Source organism: Drosophila ficusphila, unplaced genomic scaffold (genome assembly GCF_018152265.1).
Source record: "Drosophila ficusphila isolate 14025-0441.05 unplaced genomic scaffold, ASM1815226v1 contig_198, whole genome shotgun sequence".
In the NCBI taxonomy this organism is placed as follows: Eukaryota; Metazoa; Arthropoda; class Insecta; order Diptera; family Drosophilidae; genus Drosophila; species Drosophila ficusphila.
The window spans coordinates 8095188-8108347 of NW_025064092.1; the positions used below are offsets into that span (position 1 = coordinate 8095188).

At 48.2% G+C, this 13160-nt stretch overlaps 6 protein-coding genes across 7 annotated transcripts; 2 read left to right on the top strand and 4 right to left on the bottom strand.

Moving 5' to 3' along the window:
• Positions 1-309: 309 nt before the first annotated feature.
• LOC108095352 (RNA-binding protein 4F) lies at positions 310-4088 on the top strand. The gene is made up of 8 exons (XM_017196432.2): positions 310-654; positions 711-1195; positions 1260-1435; positions 1491-2432; positions 2500-2985; positions 3046-3166; positions 3224-3326; positions 3386-4088. Exons 1-8 carry the CDS (start codon positions 637-639, stop codon positions 3707-3709), a joined length of 2655 nt encoding a protein of 884 aa, XP_017051921.1. The 5' UTR covers positions 310-636; the 3' UTR covers positions 3710-4088.
• On the bottom strand, positions 4080-5489 carry LOC108095353 (something about silencing protein 10). The gene has a single exon (XM_017196434.2). It carries the CDS (start codon positions 5394-5396, stop codon positions 4128-4130), a length of 1269 nt encoding a protein of 422 aa, XP_017051923.1. The 5' UTR covers positions 5397-5489; the 3' UTR covers positions 4080-4127.
• A 98-nt stretch (positions 5490-5587) lies between these two features.
• Positions 5588-7884, top strand: LOC108095347. Of its 2 annotated transcripts, none has more exons than XM_017196427.2 (7): positions 5588-5813; positions 5876-5974; positions 6048-6395; positions 6450-6572; positions 6636-6721; positions 6786-7325; positions 7387-7884. In XM_017196427.2, the coding sequence occupies exons 1-7, from the start codon at positions 5661-5663 to the stop codon at positions 7808-7810; spliced, it is 1773 nt and encodes a 590-aa protein (XP_017051916.1). In that variant the 5' UTR covers positions 5588-5660; the 3' UTR covers positions 7811-7884. The 2 variants fall into 2 exon arrangements, with proteins under 2 accessions (XP_017051916.1, XP_017051917.1); XM_017196428.2 differs by having other exon boundaries at positions 5653-5667.
• A 99-nt stretch (positions 7885-7983) lies between these two features.
• LOC108095348 lies at positions 7984-10212 on the bottom strand. The gene is made up of 3 exons (XM_017196429.2): positions 9278-10212; positions 8266-9160; positions 7984-8202 (listed from the first exon to the last, which is right to left on the bottom strand). Exons 1-2 carry the CDS (start codon positions 9946-9948, stop codon positions 8305-8307), a joined length of 1527 nt encoding a protein of 508 aa, XP_017051918.1. The 5' UTR covers positions 9949-10212; the 3' UTR covers positions 7984-8202; positions 8266-8304.
• A 147-nt stretch (positions 10213-10359) lies between these two features.
• On the bottom strand, positions 10360-11253 carry LOC108095351 (thioredoxin-1). Its single transcript, XM_017196431.2, has one exon. The coding sequence runs from the start codon at positions 11125-11127 to the stop codon at positions 10807-10809; it is 321 nt and encodes a 106-aa protein (XP_017051920.1). The 5' UTR covers positions 11128-11253; the 3' UTR covers positions 10360-10806.
• A 572-nt stretch (positions 11254-11825) lies between these two features.
• Positions 11826-12885, bottom strand: LOC108095350 (U1 small nuclear ribonucleoprotein A). The gene is made up of 2 exons (XM_017196430.2): positions 12429-12885; positions 11826-12229 (listed from the first exon to the last, which is right to left on the bottom strand). Exons 1-2 carry the CDS (start codon positions 12779-12781, stop codon positions 11932-11934), a joined length of 651 nt encoding a protein of 216 aa, XP_017051919.1. The 5' UTR covers positions 12782-12885; the 3' UTR covers positions 11826-11931.
• Positions 12886-13160: the final 275 nt, after the last annotated feature.

The following is a 13160-nucleotide window of genomic DNA, read 5'->3' on the forward strand; positions in this document are numbered from 1 at the left end:
TCCCTTCTATAGATATTGCTCCTTCTTGCAGCACATTATTTTTGTTGGCAATTTTTAAGAGTATGTGATTCAAAATACATATGGGAGATCTACAAATTTTTAAAAAATGTATTACAAAAAGACGAACTCTTTCTTATTAATCTTAATTTGTATTTAATTTTGTGGCAAATAGTCTCAATAAAAATAGAGTATACAAAATTAATAATATTATTAATGGTTTAATTGTTAAATTTAGTTGCCTTCGCCAGAGCTGCCAGACTGTCACAAGCCCTGTCATCCGCTGATTGGGCAAATTCCTTCTTTGAAAGTCTGGTCTCATAGACTATCCAGCAGTCGAAAAATAAATGAAATTGTATTCAATCATTTCTCGTTTTTTTCACGATAAAACCGAACAAATATTTAGTGTGCGGATTAACAGAAAGACATAGAAAATATATTGTTTGGCGCAAGAGCCTTCTTGATAAACGTTACCCTGAAAAAGAGGGGGAAACTAATAAGTATCGAATAACGCGATATTTGTTTGGCCAACCCTGCAGTGGGGGTCTTGTGTTTTTTATTTGTTATTTACCTCATTTGCCAGGAAAAACAAATTGTAAAAGAAAACCGAATAGTTTCTGGGGAAGCAAAGCAAAGAACATGGACGGCGACAAGCAGGTGAGTAATGTGAACCCTAAGATTTCCTTCTACTGATACGAACTCATATTTTTTAGCTGGAAAAGCAGCTGGAGAAGGAGCTGGACGAGATGCCGGTGCAGGATTTGGACGATGATACCTACGATGACTACGATCTCATTGTGCTCCCCGATCAGGCAAAGTCCCCGCCGAAGCAGGAGGAGATCGAGGAGGTGGAGGACGAGGAGGAGGAAGAGGAGGACGACGACGAGGACGAGGATGAAGAGCAAAAGCTAGACGAGCGTCTGCGGTTGCGCCAACAACCATGGCCATCTTCGTCCGCCGGCACGATGGACACCATCGAGCTGATCTCCTCGGACGATGAGCCTTCGGTGGAGGAGGAGGCCGACAAAGAATCCTCCAGCAGCGACGATGTGGGCGTGATTGAGGACTCGGCCAGCGAAATGAACAGCGATACCGATAGTGACAGGCCATTTGGCCAGCTGGAGCGTTCCTACCAGGATCTAATGGCTCTGCCCAACAAACAGTTTGCCCAGCTAGTGAACATCAGCGAATTGGCCTTGTAAGTCTAAAATATTGGCTATAATCTTGTTACCAATGTGCAATTATTGTAAATTACCGTCTAGCAAACTTAACGATCTGGAGAGGATCGAGTCTTCGGTGCTTTCGCTGGAAAAAGCCGCCACTGTGCCAGCTCACATTTGGCTAAAATATCTGAAGGCTCGTTTGGTGGTCACACAAACGTCCGACGAGCGCAAGGAATTCGAGGATAGCTGCGCCAAAGCATTGAGCTACTATTACAGTAAGTGAAAAAATCGAATTAAATTGAAGTACCCAATTAACATATTGCTAAACAGACATACCGCTCTCCGAGTTCATAATAGCCTACCTGGTGGACCAGGGAAACGTGGATAACCATGTGTTGTGGGCGAAACTCCTGGCGGACTACGACGTAGAGCGTCCAGACTTCGGTGACAAGTTGCGCCCGCTGCTCGCCACAATCAGGGACGAAAACGAGTCCGCTGCCTTCGAAGAACTTCTGCGGAAGCACTGCGTCACTTGGAACTGCAGCCAAGAGCAGCGCGGCGCTATTAAGCCCATCGTCAATAACTTCAAGCGTCATCTGGACGACATGAAGGCGCAGCACAACGACTGGGATTGGTCGAAGATACACAAGAGCCATGTAGCCGAAGTGGAAACGTTGTCCCTGGAGGACGATGTGAAGAATGCGGTTATCCGGTTCATATTCGAGCGCTCGGTGGCCAAGTTTCCCATCGCCGACATCCTGTGGATATCCTACATCCAATTCATACAGGGCGATGCATCGAGCATCGAAGAGGATGAGGAGAATGCTGAACTGGCAGCCAGGCGAGCTAGTCGCTTGAGCAAGGGTTTCCTGAGCAGCACCGCCCTCGATTTGGCCAAGCGAGGCGTACGAAGTCGTCCGAGTGTGCGGCTCAACCACAGATTTCTCGACTTAATGGAGCGCGCAGACTTCGAGCAGCCCGAAGTCGATCAGCAGATACGCACAATACTGGAGCGCATAGTGCCCGACATGAATATGACGGTGGAGTTGCATCTGGACTACCTGGCCTATCGCGTGCGCAACACGAATGCCGGGGACGAGGAACAGGCGGCCAGCTTGCGCGCTGCCTTCGCCCGCGTTTGGGAGGAGCTGTCCGCGCTGTATGGCGACGAGGCGGACACCAGGTACGAGGTGCTGCAGCTGTGGGCTCAAGTGGAGTACACACACCTTTCAAGTCCAGCGAATGGCTCCGACATTTGGCGGCAGATCATGGGTGAGTAAAGGTCGCCCACCAAACTGTTGAGGTAATCTAATTACTTCCCCATCCCCTCCTCTTTCAGGTTATCCCGGCAGCTCACATCGCGGACTGCTCTGGTTGGGTTACGCTCAGATGGAGAGCGAGTACAATGCCGGCCAGGGCACACGGGACATACTCCGGGAAGCTCTGTCGCAGCCCGCCTTGGAGAACGGCCTTGTGGTCCAGGAGCTGTACCGACGTTACGAGCGCTGCTATGGTACTTACGAATCGATAGCGGCCTGTCAGGCCCTCGATTTGCCGCGCGAATACAACAACCTGCGTCGCAAACCAAATTCCCACCAGCAACAGACTCGCCCGCAGCCGCAACAAAATCGCGAGCCCCTGAATCGCGAGCAGCGGCGTCGTCAGGCGCATCAGCAGCAGCAACAGACGCAGCGGGGAACCAAGAGGCCGCATCCTCCGTCCGCTCCCAGAAACGAATCACCGCATGGACCGCCGCCAGCTTCAAAGGCCAGACTCACTGCTCCTCCGCCAGCAGAGCCTCGAGAAAGCAACTTCAAGTATTCGCGTAAGGTTCCAGTCGTTAACACCATCCACACAATCCGACTAAATAAGTTTCGCTTTGCAGAGAGTATAGAGCTAAACAAGATATTTGTGAGGAACCTCCATCCGGCGTCCACCAGTGCCGAAGTGCAGGAGCTGTTCGCGCCATTTGGCAACATAAAAGATGTGCGTCTGGTCCACAAGCAGTGAGTTTAAGACAAGTATTCCGTCTTATAAATATTTAATGTGTTTTTCCTCAATAGAAACAAACAGTTCAAGGGCATTGCCTATGTGGAGTTCGAGCAGCCGGGAGAAGCTCAAAGAGCGGTGGCTGGAAAGGATGGTTATTTATTTAAGGGCATGAATGTGAGTGCTTGCCGCTTTCGTTTTCGTTACTTGGCCCTTTAATGGCTTGGATTTTCCAGATTTCCGTGGCTATTTCGAATCCACCGCCCAGAGGCTCCGCCTCCGATGCCCCCAAGCCCAGTGTGGCGCCCAAAAGACGTGTGCCCACCTCGCTGATCCCGTCGACAGTCGTGCGCCAGGAGGCCGCGGCCAAGAAGCGCCGCCTGGAGGTCGCCCAGGAGCAAGACGGCGCCGGCGAGCCGACCTCTTCGTCTACCTCCTTGGCCGCCGATGACTCCTCGGAGCCAGAGGCGAACGGAGCAGGCAGCAAGGAGGAGAACTCATCCGCTGCTGCAGCGCCGAAGTCCAACGACGATTTCCGGAAGCTCTTCTTGAAAGAATAGGCCATCGTTAGCCCGCCGGCAAAGCCGGCAGTGAGCCATTGTTTACCGCAGCTGTTAGTTGGTATTCAAACACGAATATTTGGATTTTAGATAATAAGATTTAGGCAACACAAACTGAACCAAATTAATTGTACAAAATCAAGCAGAACTAAGACACTTATTTTTTGAATAATCAAAAGAATAAAAAGAACATCTCAGTTTGTTGTCGAGAGAAAAAAAACAGAAACTATGAATATAAGTACATGTTTTATAAATGTTAGCCCTGTAATTGAGAAATCCCGATGTCTGTGAATCCTGGAATGCCAGAAAATGCCACGTAGATGACTTTAAATGTACCGAAACCGAAATAAAATGTACAAAACAGCGTTGATTAAAACAAGGGGATAGTTGTCGATTTATTAGATAATGGCTAGTTGAACTATACGCGGAACTTGACGCTCTTGCTGACGGTGGCCTTAATGCCGGACATCTCGCCGCCGTAGCGCTGGAGCTCCTTGCGCACCGTGCGCACGGCTCCTTTGCGCCGGATGAGCGCCTTGCGGTATTTGCCGCGGTGCTTGACACGCGGATTGCGCAGCTCCTTCTTGCGGTGCGGCGTGAGACCCTTGTTCTTCGCCATCTGGTAGGTGATGCCGCGTCGGGCGACCTCCTCCTCCTGCTCTTCACCTTCCTCTGCGTCCTCCTCGTCCTGCTCCTCTCTGTCCTCGCGATCCTTCTGCTTCTTCTCCTCCTCGTCACCCGAGCTAACCTCCGCCAGTTCGCCGTTGCTGTACTTGTTAAGGATCTGCAGCTTGGCCTTGCGCTGCTCCACATCCAGCACGGTGAAGGCATCGCCGTCCGCAATCCGCTCCAGCAAAGCCTCCAGCTGCGGCCGTATGTATTCCTCGTAGCGCGGCGTCAGCTGCTCCCGCAGTTGCTTGAGCTGCACCAGTCGCTTGACCACCGGGTGGAATTTAACGTTGCTTCGGCGCGCCTTTAGCAGCAAGTAGAAGGCCACATTGGAGCAGTAGGTGGAGAGAACGGTGTGGTAGAGACTGGCGTATTTGAGGGCCGGCACCATGGGAACATCGTGATTGCGCACGTAGTTAAGAACCGGTGTGATCAGGTCCTTGACCTCCTGCAGATGCTGCTGAAAGTCCTGGGTGAGGCCTATGAACTCCGGTGAATCCTTTTGCAGAAGCTGCAGGCGTTCGCGTGGCGTTAATCCGGTCAAATCGGTTGTCACCTTGGTGACCTCGGCAGCTTCCTCCTCGTCGCTGCTTGCTGCAGGTGCCTGGACATCGTCCAGCTGAAAGTCAGCCTCGCTGAGCCGCTTGGCCAGGCGCAACTGAATCTTCTTGGCCTCCTCCTCCTCGGCGCGGGCCTGCTCCTCTTCCTGGGCATTGTAGCTGCTGTAGTCCTGGTCCACGAAATCCGTGTTGTAGTACGTGCTTCTTTTGCTACCCCAGTCCATTGTGTTCGGCAGATCGCCGTCATCGTCCTCGGCACCCTCGATGTCGCTGTCTCGCATCAGTTCCGCCACATTATCGTCATCGTCCGAGTCACTGAACGCCAGGACTTCCTGGTGGGGATCCTGCTGCTGGCGTTTGTTGCGCTGTTTGCGCAAATCCTCCAGGAGCTCACGCTCCTCCTTATCGTACTCCTGCTCCGAATCGGTGATCTCGTAGTCGTCATTTTCGCTATCCATTTTCTGACCAGGATTATTAAAAATCCAGTAAAAAACAAAAAAAATTAAGGCAACACGTGCGTAAACAAACGCAGCAAACAGCAGTTTCGATAAGTCTAGCGGTTAGCTATCGAATAAAGCTTTGCAACCATCGATCGATTTGTCCATCCCCATTTCCCAATTAATGCTAGCGTTGCCAGAGCCGGCGCCAGTTTAAATTACGGTTTCATTCCCAGCCAAGTTATTGGAAAACAAAAACTTGCCAATTTTTTAAGAAAAAAAACTATGAAGGGTAAATTGACCGACACTACGCCCCTAAAAACTCGAGTAAGAAAACTCGTGAAGGATGTCATGCGCCAAAATGAAACGGCTAAAATGAAGCGGCTAAATAGTATCCAACAAACGACTATTAAGAATTCGTGTGGAAAGCTAAATACGGTCAATAACTGTTTTATATGAGTGAAAAATTAAAAAAAAAAACAAGCATGTTTCTCTTTTAGGTTAGTACTGAACCCAAAACTGATCAACTTAGTTCCGTGGAGTCTGCTGCTCAGCCGTTTTTACCTATGGCAGAAACATGTGAAGATCAAATTGATCAGGTAAGAAACCTTTTAAAGAGTTTGTAAACATACTTAATACTCCCACCTCGGTTTCCCTTGTTTGCTGGATAAGATGGCTTTAAACGCAACCAAAGCAGAAACCATAGAGGTGGTAAGCCCGAAAGCCAAGCTAAATACCGGAAGTACTAAGCAAGTTCCGGACGGCAGGAAGGAATACCTACAGAAATGGCTCATTTCGTTGGGTGAAGAGTCGCCCAAAGAACCGGACTTAGAGAAAGTTATAGAACTACCCGACCCTGACAGTGATGAGGAGGATTTAGTCGACAAAAATCCCTTTGCCAATAATATCGAGGACTTTACAGTGAAGGATCAGGATAACGAAGAAGGAACGACAGAGGAACGAATGTTGAGGTTTTTGGAACGCATCGAACTCCGCGCTGCATTTCCCAAAAGCTGTTTGGTAAGCTAAAGCCAACACTACTTGCTTAGATATATATTTAGCTTATAATTTAAGAGGGATAATGTGTTCATGGTGGACAGACCCCGAGATGCCGTCAAACTAGGCAAGAAGCTTCCCACTTTGAGCATGGAGGACAACTGCCGAGCAAAAGAACTCATCACAATCTCCATTTGCGAAGTTGGTGGAACTAGAACCATTTAATGTGCGATTTTAAAATTTCTTTCTTTACTAACCCCCAAGGTTTATAGTCCGTTTCAGTTTTGGTTTCATTTTGTGGGCACAATGTACGATATTTGTTTTCTGGAAGACATGAACCTGCGTATAAAGTAAGCACATGGAACAAATATGCTTTAGATCAATCAACATGTCTCTTTTTTGTAACATCCACAGTCAATTTTATAATAATAACACTGAGGATGTCAGCGGCTACAGGATGGCGGAGTACTTCTTGAAAGCCGGTTACATATGCGCAGCAAAACATAACACGCAATGGCGGAGAGCAAAGATATTGGTCACTCCGCCAAAAGATGCCGACTGGGTTTCCATATACTACTTGGACTATGCATCGGCGGCTCAAGTGCAGCCCGGTGACTTAAGATTCCTGCCCGAATGGTTTACGGAAGCGCCGCCCCTGGCTGCGCGGGGAACTCTCTCGCACATCCATCCACTGGGCGTCCACTGGTCACCTGACAGTACGTCTCAGTTTCGGCGCCTAACCCGCAATGCCCATCTTTTCGCCGAGGTCACTGAATTGGACGAGGATGAGGGCGTACTTTTTCTAAGAGTCTCACAAACGAAATCCTTCGACCCCACAATCAATCAGATGCTGGTCGCTGCGAATCTAGCTGGTGAAAGCAACCACTACAGCCAGAGGACCATCGACTACAACTGCGGAAGAAGAGTTCGCTACCTGAGAGAGCGTTTGCCCAGGTGGGAGTGGGATTTAACCCATATATGCTATCTGCTATTGCTAATTTTGCTTTTTTAAAAGTTTCGAAATGCTGGAGTCCCGTCTGTTTCCCTGGGACGATGAAGAGTTCGAGTGGACGTTCGACGACATCATCTACTCCCCCTCTTTCTACAAGGAATACCAGCTGCCCAAGTTACCGAATCCCTTTCAAGCTGGCCTCCTAGAAGCGCTGGCCGCTTGGATGCCAGCCTACCGAAAAGAGCAGGAAAAATGGATTCAGATATACAGAAATGCCAGCCGAGAGGAAAGAGAGGCTCATAACCGGTCGGTTCTGGAAAAGCTGGAGATGGCGAAGGACAAAGAGGCTGAAGAGCCGATTAGCGGACCAAAGGAACGACAAGGTGACAATGATCCAGAAGAGCAAAAAAATACTTATGAAGATCGAGCTGAGCACATTGAAATGGACAAGAATGAAGAGCGAGAAGAATTTTCTATAGTTGACTAAGCTATGTGGACTTTTTCGCTTTTAAAAAGTAGAAATTTCTAAAAAAAAAAAAGTAAACTTTTTAAAGCTATCAATTCTTTTTGTTATCGTAAAGCATTGTAAAACTATTTACAGACAAGTCCAAAAACGTTTTTGTTTTTATTTATTCCTTTTGGCAAAGCCCGAACAAAAAATCAAAGTGTTTTCTATCCTATTACACAGAATTTATTTACCGAATGAAAAACAGGGAAAAGTACTTTTTCTTGCCGAAAAATATTTAAACGATTTGCTTGTTGGCATTTGAAGTCGTCGGGGTATCGATGCAGTTACAAAGCACATTTTTTGCCAAAGACTGCGGATGGTGCTAAAAAATGGTTTTGTAGCTACGAAAGGCGCCTGGAGGTTCGGTTCCCCTGGAATGAACCATTTGATTATAGATGTAAATAGCACATGGAAGATTGTGTTTCAGTACCAACCTCTTCTTCTCTAGAATACGTGGAGAGTGCTACCGAATTCTATCGCTCTCTAATCCCAACGAACTCGAAGGTGGAGAGCACAAACTCGCGGTCGGGCGGCGGAAACGGCGACGATTGCTCCTCCATCTCCTGCTCGTCGTGGGCGTCGGCATCGCCAAACTGGTTGGAGTACATGGGATCCGCGCCAGTTGCTGGCGCCACTCGCTCGCAATTCGTCGCGTCATCGGTGCCCATCCGGAGGGTGGGCGACGACTTGAGGTCGGGAAAGGCCTTGAACCAGGGCAGCATCAGCGAAATCTTGTGCCAGTTGTTAAGCGCGTCCAGGGATTCGTTTTCGTTTTCAGCATCCCTCACTTTGGGCACTCCCCGCGGCGGCTGGCGAAACGAGATGAGCGCACATCGGGATTCTTCGAGGCGATCCTCGTTGGCCAGCGGTGCGGTGTGCATCTCCTGGTCGGAGTCCGCGGAGGCATCGTCCTGCTCTCGATAGGAACACCTCAGATCCATTGGCGAGGTGCCTGCTGTAGCCGCGGCGCTGCTGGCGTTCATGATACCATTCTCCTTTCCGATCGAACTGAGCGAGATGCGGGTCAGCCGGAGGGGCGAGGTGTCCTCGTGGCGGAGTTGTCGTCGCCGCCGCTGCAGCTGCTCCTCCTCCTCGGCCTCGTCGTCCTCCTGCCGTCGCCGCCGCCGGCGCTCGAGCTCTGCGGCCAATTCGGGATTCCGGTTGCGAAGCTCTCGAATCCGACGCTCCTCGCTGTCCCGCTCCTCCTCGGACGTCATTGGGGGCTCCTCCTCAATGGTGGAGCATGAGGGCTGCGCCTCCAGTGCGTCCGCCTCTTCCTGCTCGTCCCGCAGTTGATTGAAGTTCAGAGGAAAGTTTGGAAAGATTGGCCTGTGGGAAAATAAATGCAAAAATAAATAAAAAGGAACCTGAAATGCTCAACCAAGAAAATACGCAGCCAATGGAAGCGATATAAATCTGTAAGATGTTTTAGGGCGCTACAAGTACCTCATGTCCAGGTGGTGGGGCACCTCATTAAAGCCCGCCGGGGAGCGACTGCCGCCGAGGAGGCGCCGCTGGCGACTAAGGAGCAGCCGCTGGATGTTCTGGCGGGACATGTCGTTGCCGTACGAGATGCGCTTGGCGGCCCGTTCCCGGCGATCGTCGGCATCCCGACGGGCGTCCTCCGCCGCCTGCATTTTGGCCGTCAGCCGGATCTCGCTACGCAGGAATCTCCCGGTTCCGGCCTCGGCCATCAGAGCATTCCGGCGCGAGATCTCCTTGCCCAGCTCCCGTGCACGGGTTAGGGTCTCCACGCGAAGGTCGTGGATCCGTTGCTCCCGCAGACTGTTCCCCATCGAGTAGTGGCGCCGGTTGAGAGTGCGTCCATCTCCGCCGTGGGATCGCCTGGCACGCGAGGATGGAGATGAAGTACCACCAGCACCTGGAGCAGCTTTAGTGCCCGGATCAGCATCGGCACCACCCGCCCCCTCCTTCATTTCCTCGATTTCGCGGAAGAGCCGCTTGAGGCGCAGGTCGCGCATCTTCATCTCGAGGGTGCGATCGTTGAACTCCTGGATCCTTTCGTACTCGTCCCGCAACTTCTGCAACTGTCCGTTCTTTTTGCTGTTGTTGAACATCCGCCGGAAAAACGGCGTTGATTTGATCTGGTACGACATTATGGTGTCCGTATGTGTAGCTCTAGGTTGGTGCTACTTGTTTCGTGTTTATTGGTCTATTTGATTGATGTACTTATTGTTTGTGTGTCGCGGAAAAAGCACTCCAATGGCTCTGGGCAATTTAGCAGTTTTCAAAAGTTATTTTTTTTTAGCGAAATACAACTGACGAAACTGATTTTTTCATGTGTGTTATTTTAAGATTTGTTAGCAAGTGCCAACGAAAGGAGAAACACCAGTGACATGAATACCCGAAGCCTACTGACTAGTCGCCACTATAGGTTTCTGACTTTACACCTAAACTTCGAAGTGAAATGTCATGGGTTACTTGGTAATTGGGTTTTTGATTCCTTCTCAAACTATTACTTAGCCTGAAAAATACCCCCTTCAGCCACATAAAAAAGACGTGCAAGATTAAGGTTGAGTGGTTACAGTTTATTGATCGAATTGCTAGGTGCTTAAGCTTAATTAAAGATATACATATATCAAAATTAAAGTTAGGTCAGGTTAAATTTTTGCTTTTGAAAGGTGTTCAGAATGATAGCGCATCTCTCACTCACAAATCGTTTTAAAAATTTTGATGGCGTTTCGAGTTGACCCTAAACAAGATTACAAGCATAGGACTTACGAGGTTGTGTCGCAGACACGCCTTCACGCACTAAAGACATACATATATCAAGATTGAGGTTAGGTTACGTTAAGTTATTGAATTTTATTAAAATTATCCACACGCGGATCTCCCACTCACACATCGCTTACAAGCTATACATCACATAAAACATAAGTTAAGACAAGTACAATTATGGTTTGAATCTAGGTGAGAGCCTGCTCCGAAATACTAATGATAGGGTTGTCCGCTTACTACTTCACCAACTTGGACATCATGTTGGCGAGCTTGTCCTCATCGGCACCGGAAAACGAGCCCACGCGGTGGTTGCTCTTAAGGAAGACGAACGTGGGCATGCTGCGGACATTGTAGCGTTCCGACAGCCCTTCGAACTTGTCCACGTTGACCTTGATTACGACAGCCTTGGACGAGTACTTCCTGGCCAGTGACTTGACGGTGCTTTCGATTTGCTTGCAGGGACCGCACCAATCGGCGTAGAAATCCAAGACGACTAGTTTGTCCCCCGCCGACTCGATCTTCTTGTAATAATCGCTCATTGTGCGGACAGAAGACATTTTCGCGGATTAGAAGTACTGCGGCTTAAAGGTGGTAATTATCTAATCAAGAACTTTGCGGTTTTAAGGTGTTAACTTCAAGAACTTCGCGTGCAACGTGGCAACCCTTTGGAGCTTCACTGGTAACCTCCGCTGTTCCATGCGGGCTTTTATAGGTCCGAAAACGTGCTTGGAGAGTGGAATTCGCGCCAATTTTAGCTGAATATTGCAATTTTGGCGCCTCTCTTGGAGCAAAACAAAATGGCCGCCCCAAAATGGATCGCTTAACGCAGCTGCCAGATAGTCGCAAAAGCGTCTGTGCAGGATTTCGAGTGGTCACCCAATTTCAACACCCTAAAACTATTTATTTACATATTGCGGTACTTTTACAGATTTATTTTAAACTGCTTTACGATCGATTTTTCAAAACAGAGTATATGGGATTGCAAACTCAGTACAATTGTTTTTGTTTTCTGGTGTGGGGGTTTTAATAAGGAAACAAATAATCAGTTGCCAATTTAATTTTACTCTTTATTTTAACTTATCGAAACTAGTGGATATTCGGACGTTTTCCAACTATTTCTCAGCTTTGTTGTAATACGTGTTAGAGGCATTCACGAAACGGAAGAAGAGGGGAATAGATTCATTGCTAGTCCTTATAAAAGAGCATATGCATTTACATATATCCTTATTCCCACTAGTTTAATTCATTATTACCATTGTAGGTATATATTGATTTATTCTATACTTTAAATTAAGAACATTATATTGGATATCGAACATCCGAGTCGCCCAAATTACACACAGTCTGTGTAAGCGCTGAGCTCACTTCTTGGCGAAAGTGATTTTCATGGCGTGCGTCGGCGTGATCTTGAATCCCTGCAGCGCCTCCTTGGCGGCGTTACTTTGAAGCTCCGTGGTGAACTCAACGAAGGCGATGTCGTGGCGATTCGGCACGAGACGCACCTCCTTGAAGCCAGGGAATTGGTTGAACAACATCGACAGCATCATCTCGTTGGTCTCCTCGGGCAGGTTGGTTAGGAAGAGAATCTGGTTGGGCGGCTGCTCTGTCTGTGTGTTCGGGTTCGAATTCTCGGCGCTGCTCGGCTTCTTCTTCTTGTCCCTGTGTGGCAGAAAATGGTTAAGGATAAGTAAGAGCTCTTTCTTGAAGAGTGAAAAAAAAGGTGTCCCAAACTGGACACAAAGTGCGAGAGACCGGTCGCAGGCCTTAAAAACTCCACAAAATGGTGGGCCATGACAGGGCACAAACACGAAAAGCCTAAGGATCAAGCAGCAGCTTGACTGACCCAAAGAATACTCACTTCTTCTCCTCGGCACCTGGGGCCGGTTTTGGTGGCTTGATCTTCTTGGGTCGCTCCTTGAAGGTTCCCTTCAGCTTGGCCACAATGTCCGAGTCGGACTTCGAGTAGGCTATCTGCATGGGCTTATCGTAGAAGGGGAATCCCTGCATCGTGCGCAGGGCGTTCGAGGCGCTCCCAATTTCCTTAAAGATCACAAATGCCTGGCCGCGCATTTTCAGTGTTTTGAGTGCCACAATATCAAGGATTTGGCCGAACTGTGAGAAAATCGCGTACAGCGACTTTTTCAGCTCTTCCTTCTTGATCTTTTCGTTCAGGTTGTTGATATAGATCGTCTGATTGGGGCGCACGTCCATTTTGCCAGTCTTTTATTCAATTAAGTGGACAAAAACAAGCAAACTTTATATCTCGTAAAAAAATGCTCCCTTTTGGTGCAGCCGGTGTTGAAAAATGCCAGAACTGTCAACGCGTTGCAGCACCGGCTTACTACAGTGTTGCATAGTCGATGTGGGAGCTAATTAAAAGTAGCTAGATTTATGAAAATAACTTTATTTTACACTTTAAAAATTTATATTAAAACCAAATTACAACTACTATTACTATTTTTCTAGCAATTTTATTTCGAACTCATATATGGCTACATATATAATTTTGATTGTATGTAAATATATATATCTTTCGTTAAATTATCTGTTGTGTCGATTGTTTTTTTTATATATAATTTTAATATATAGT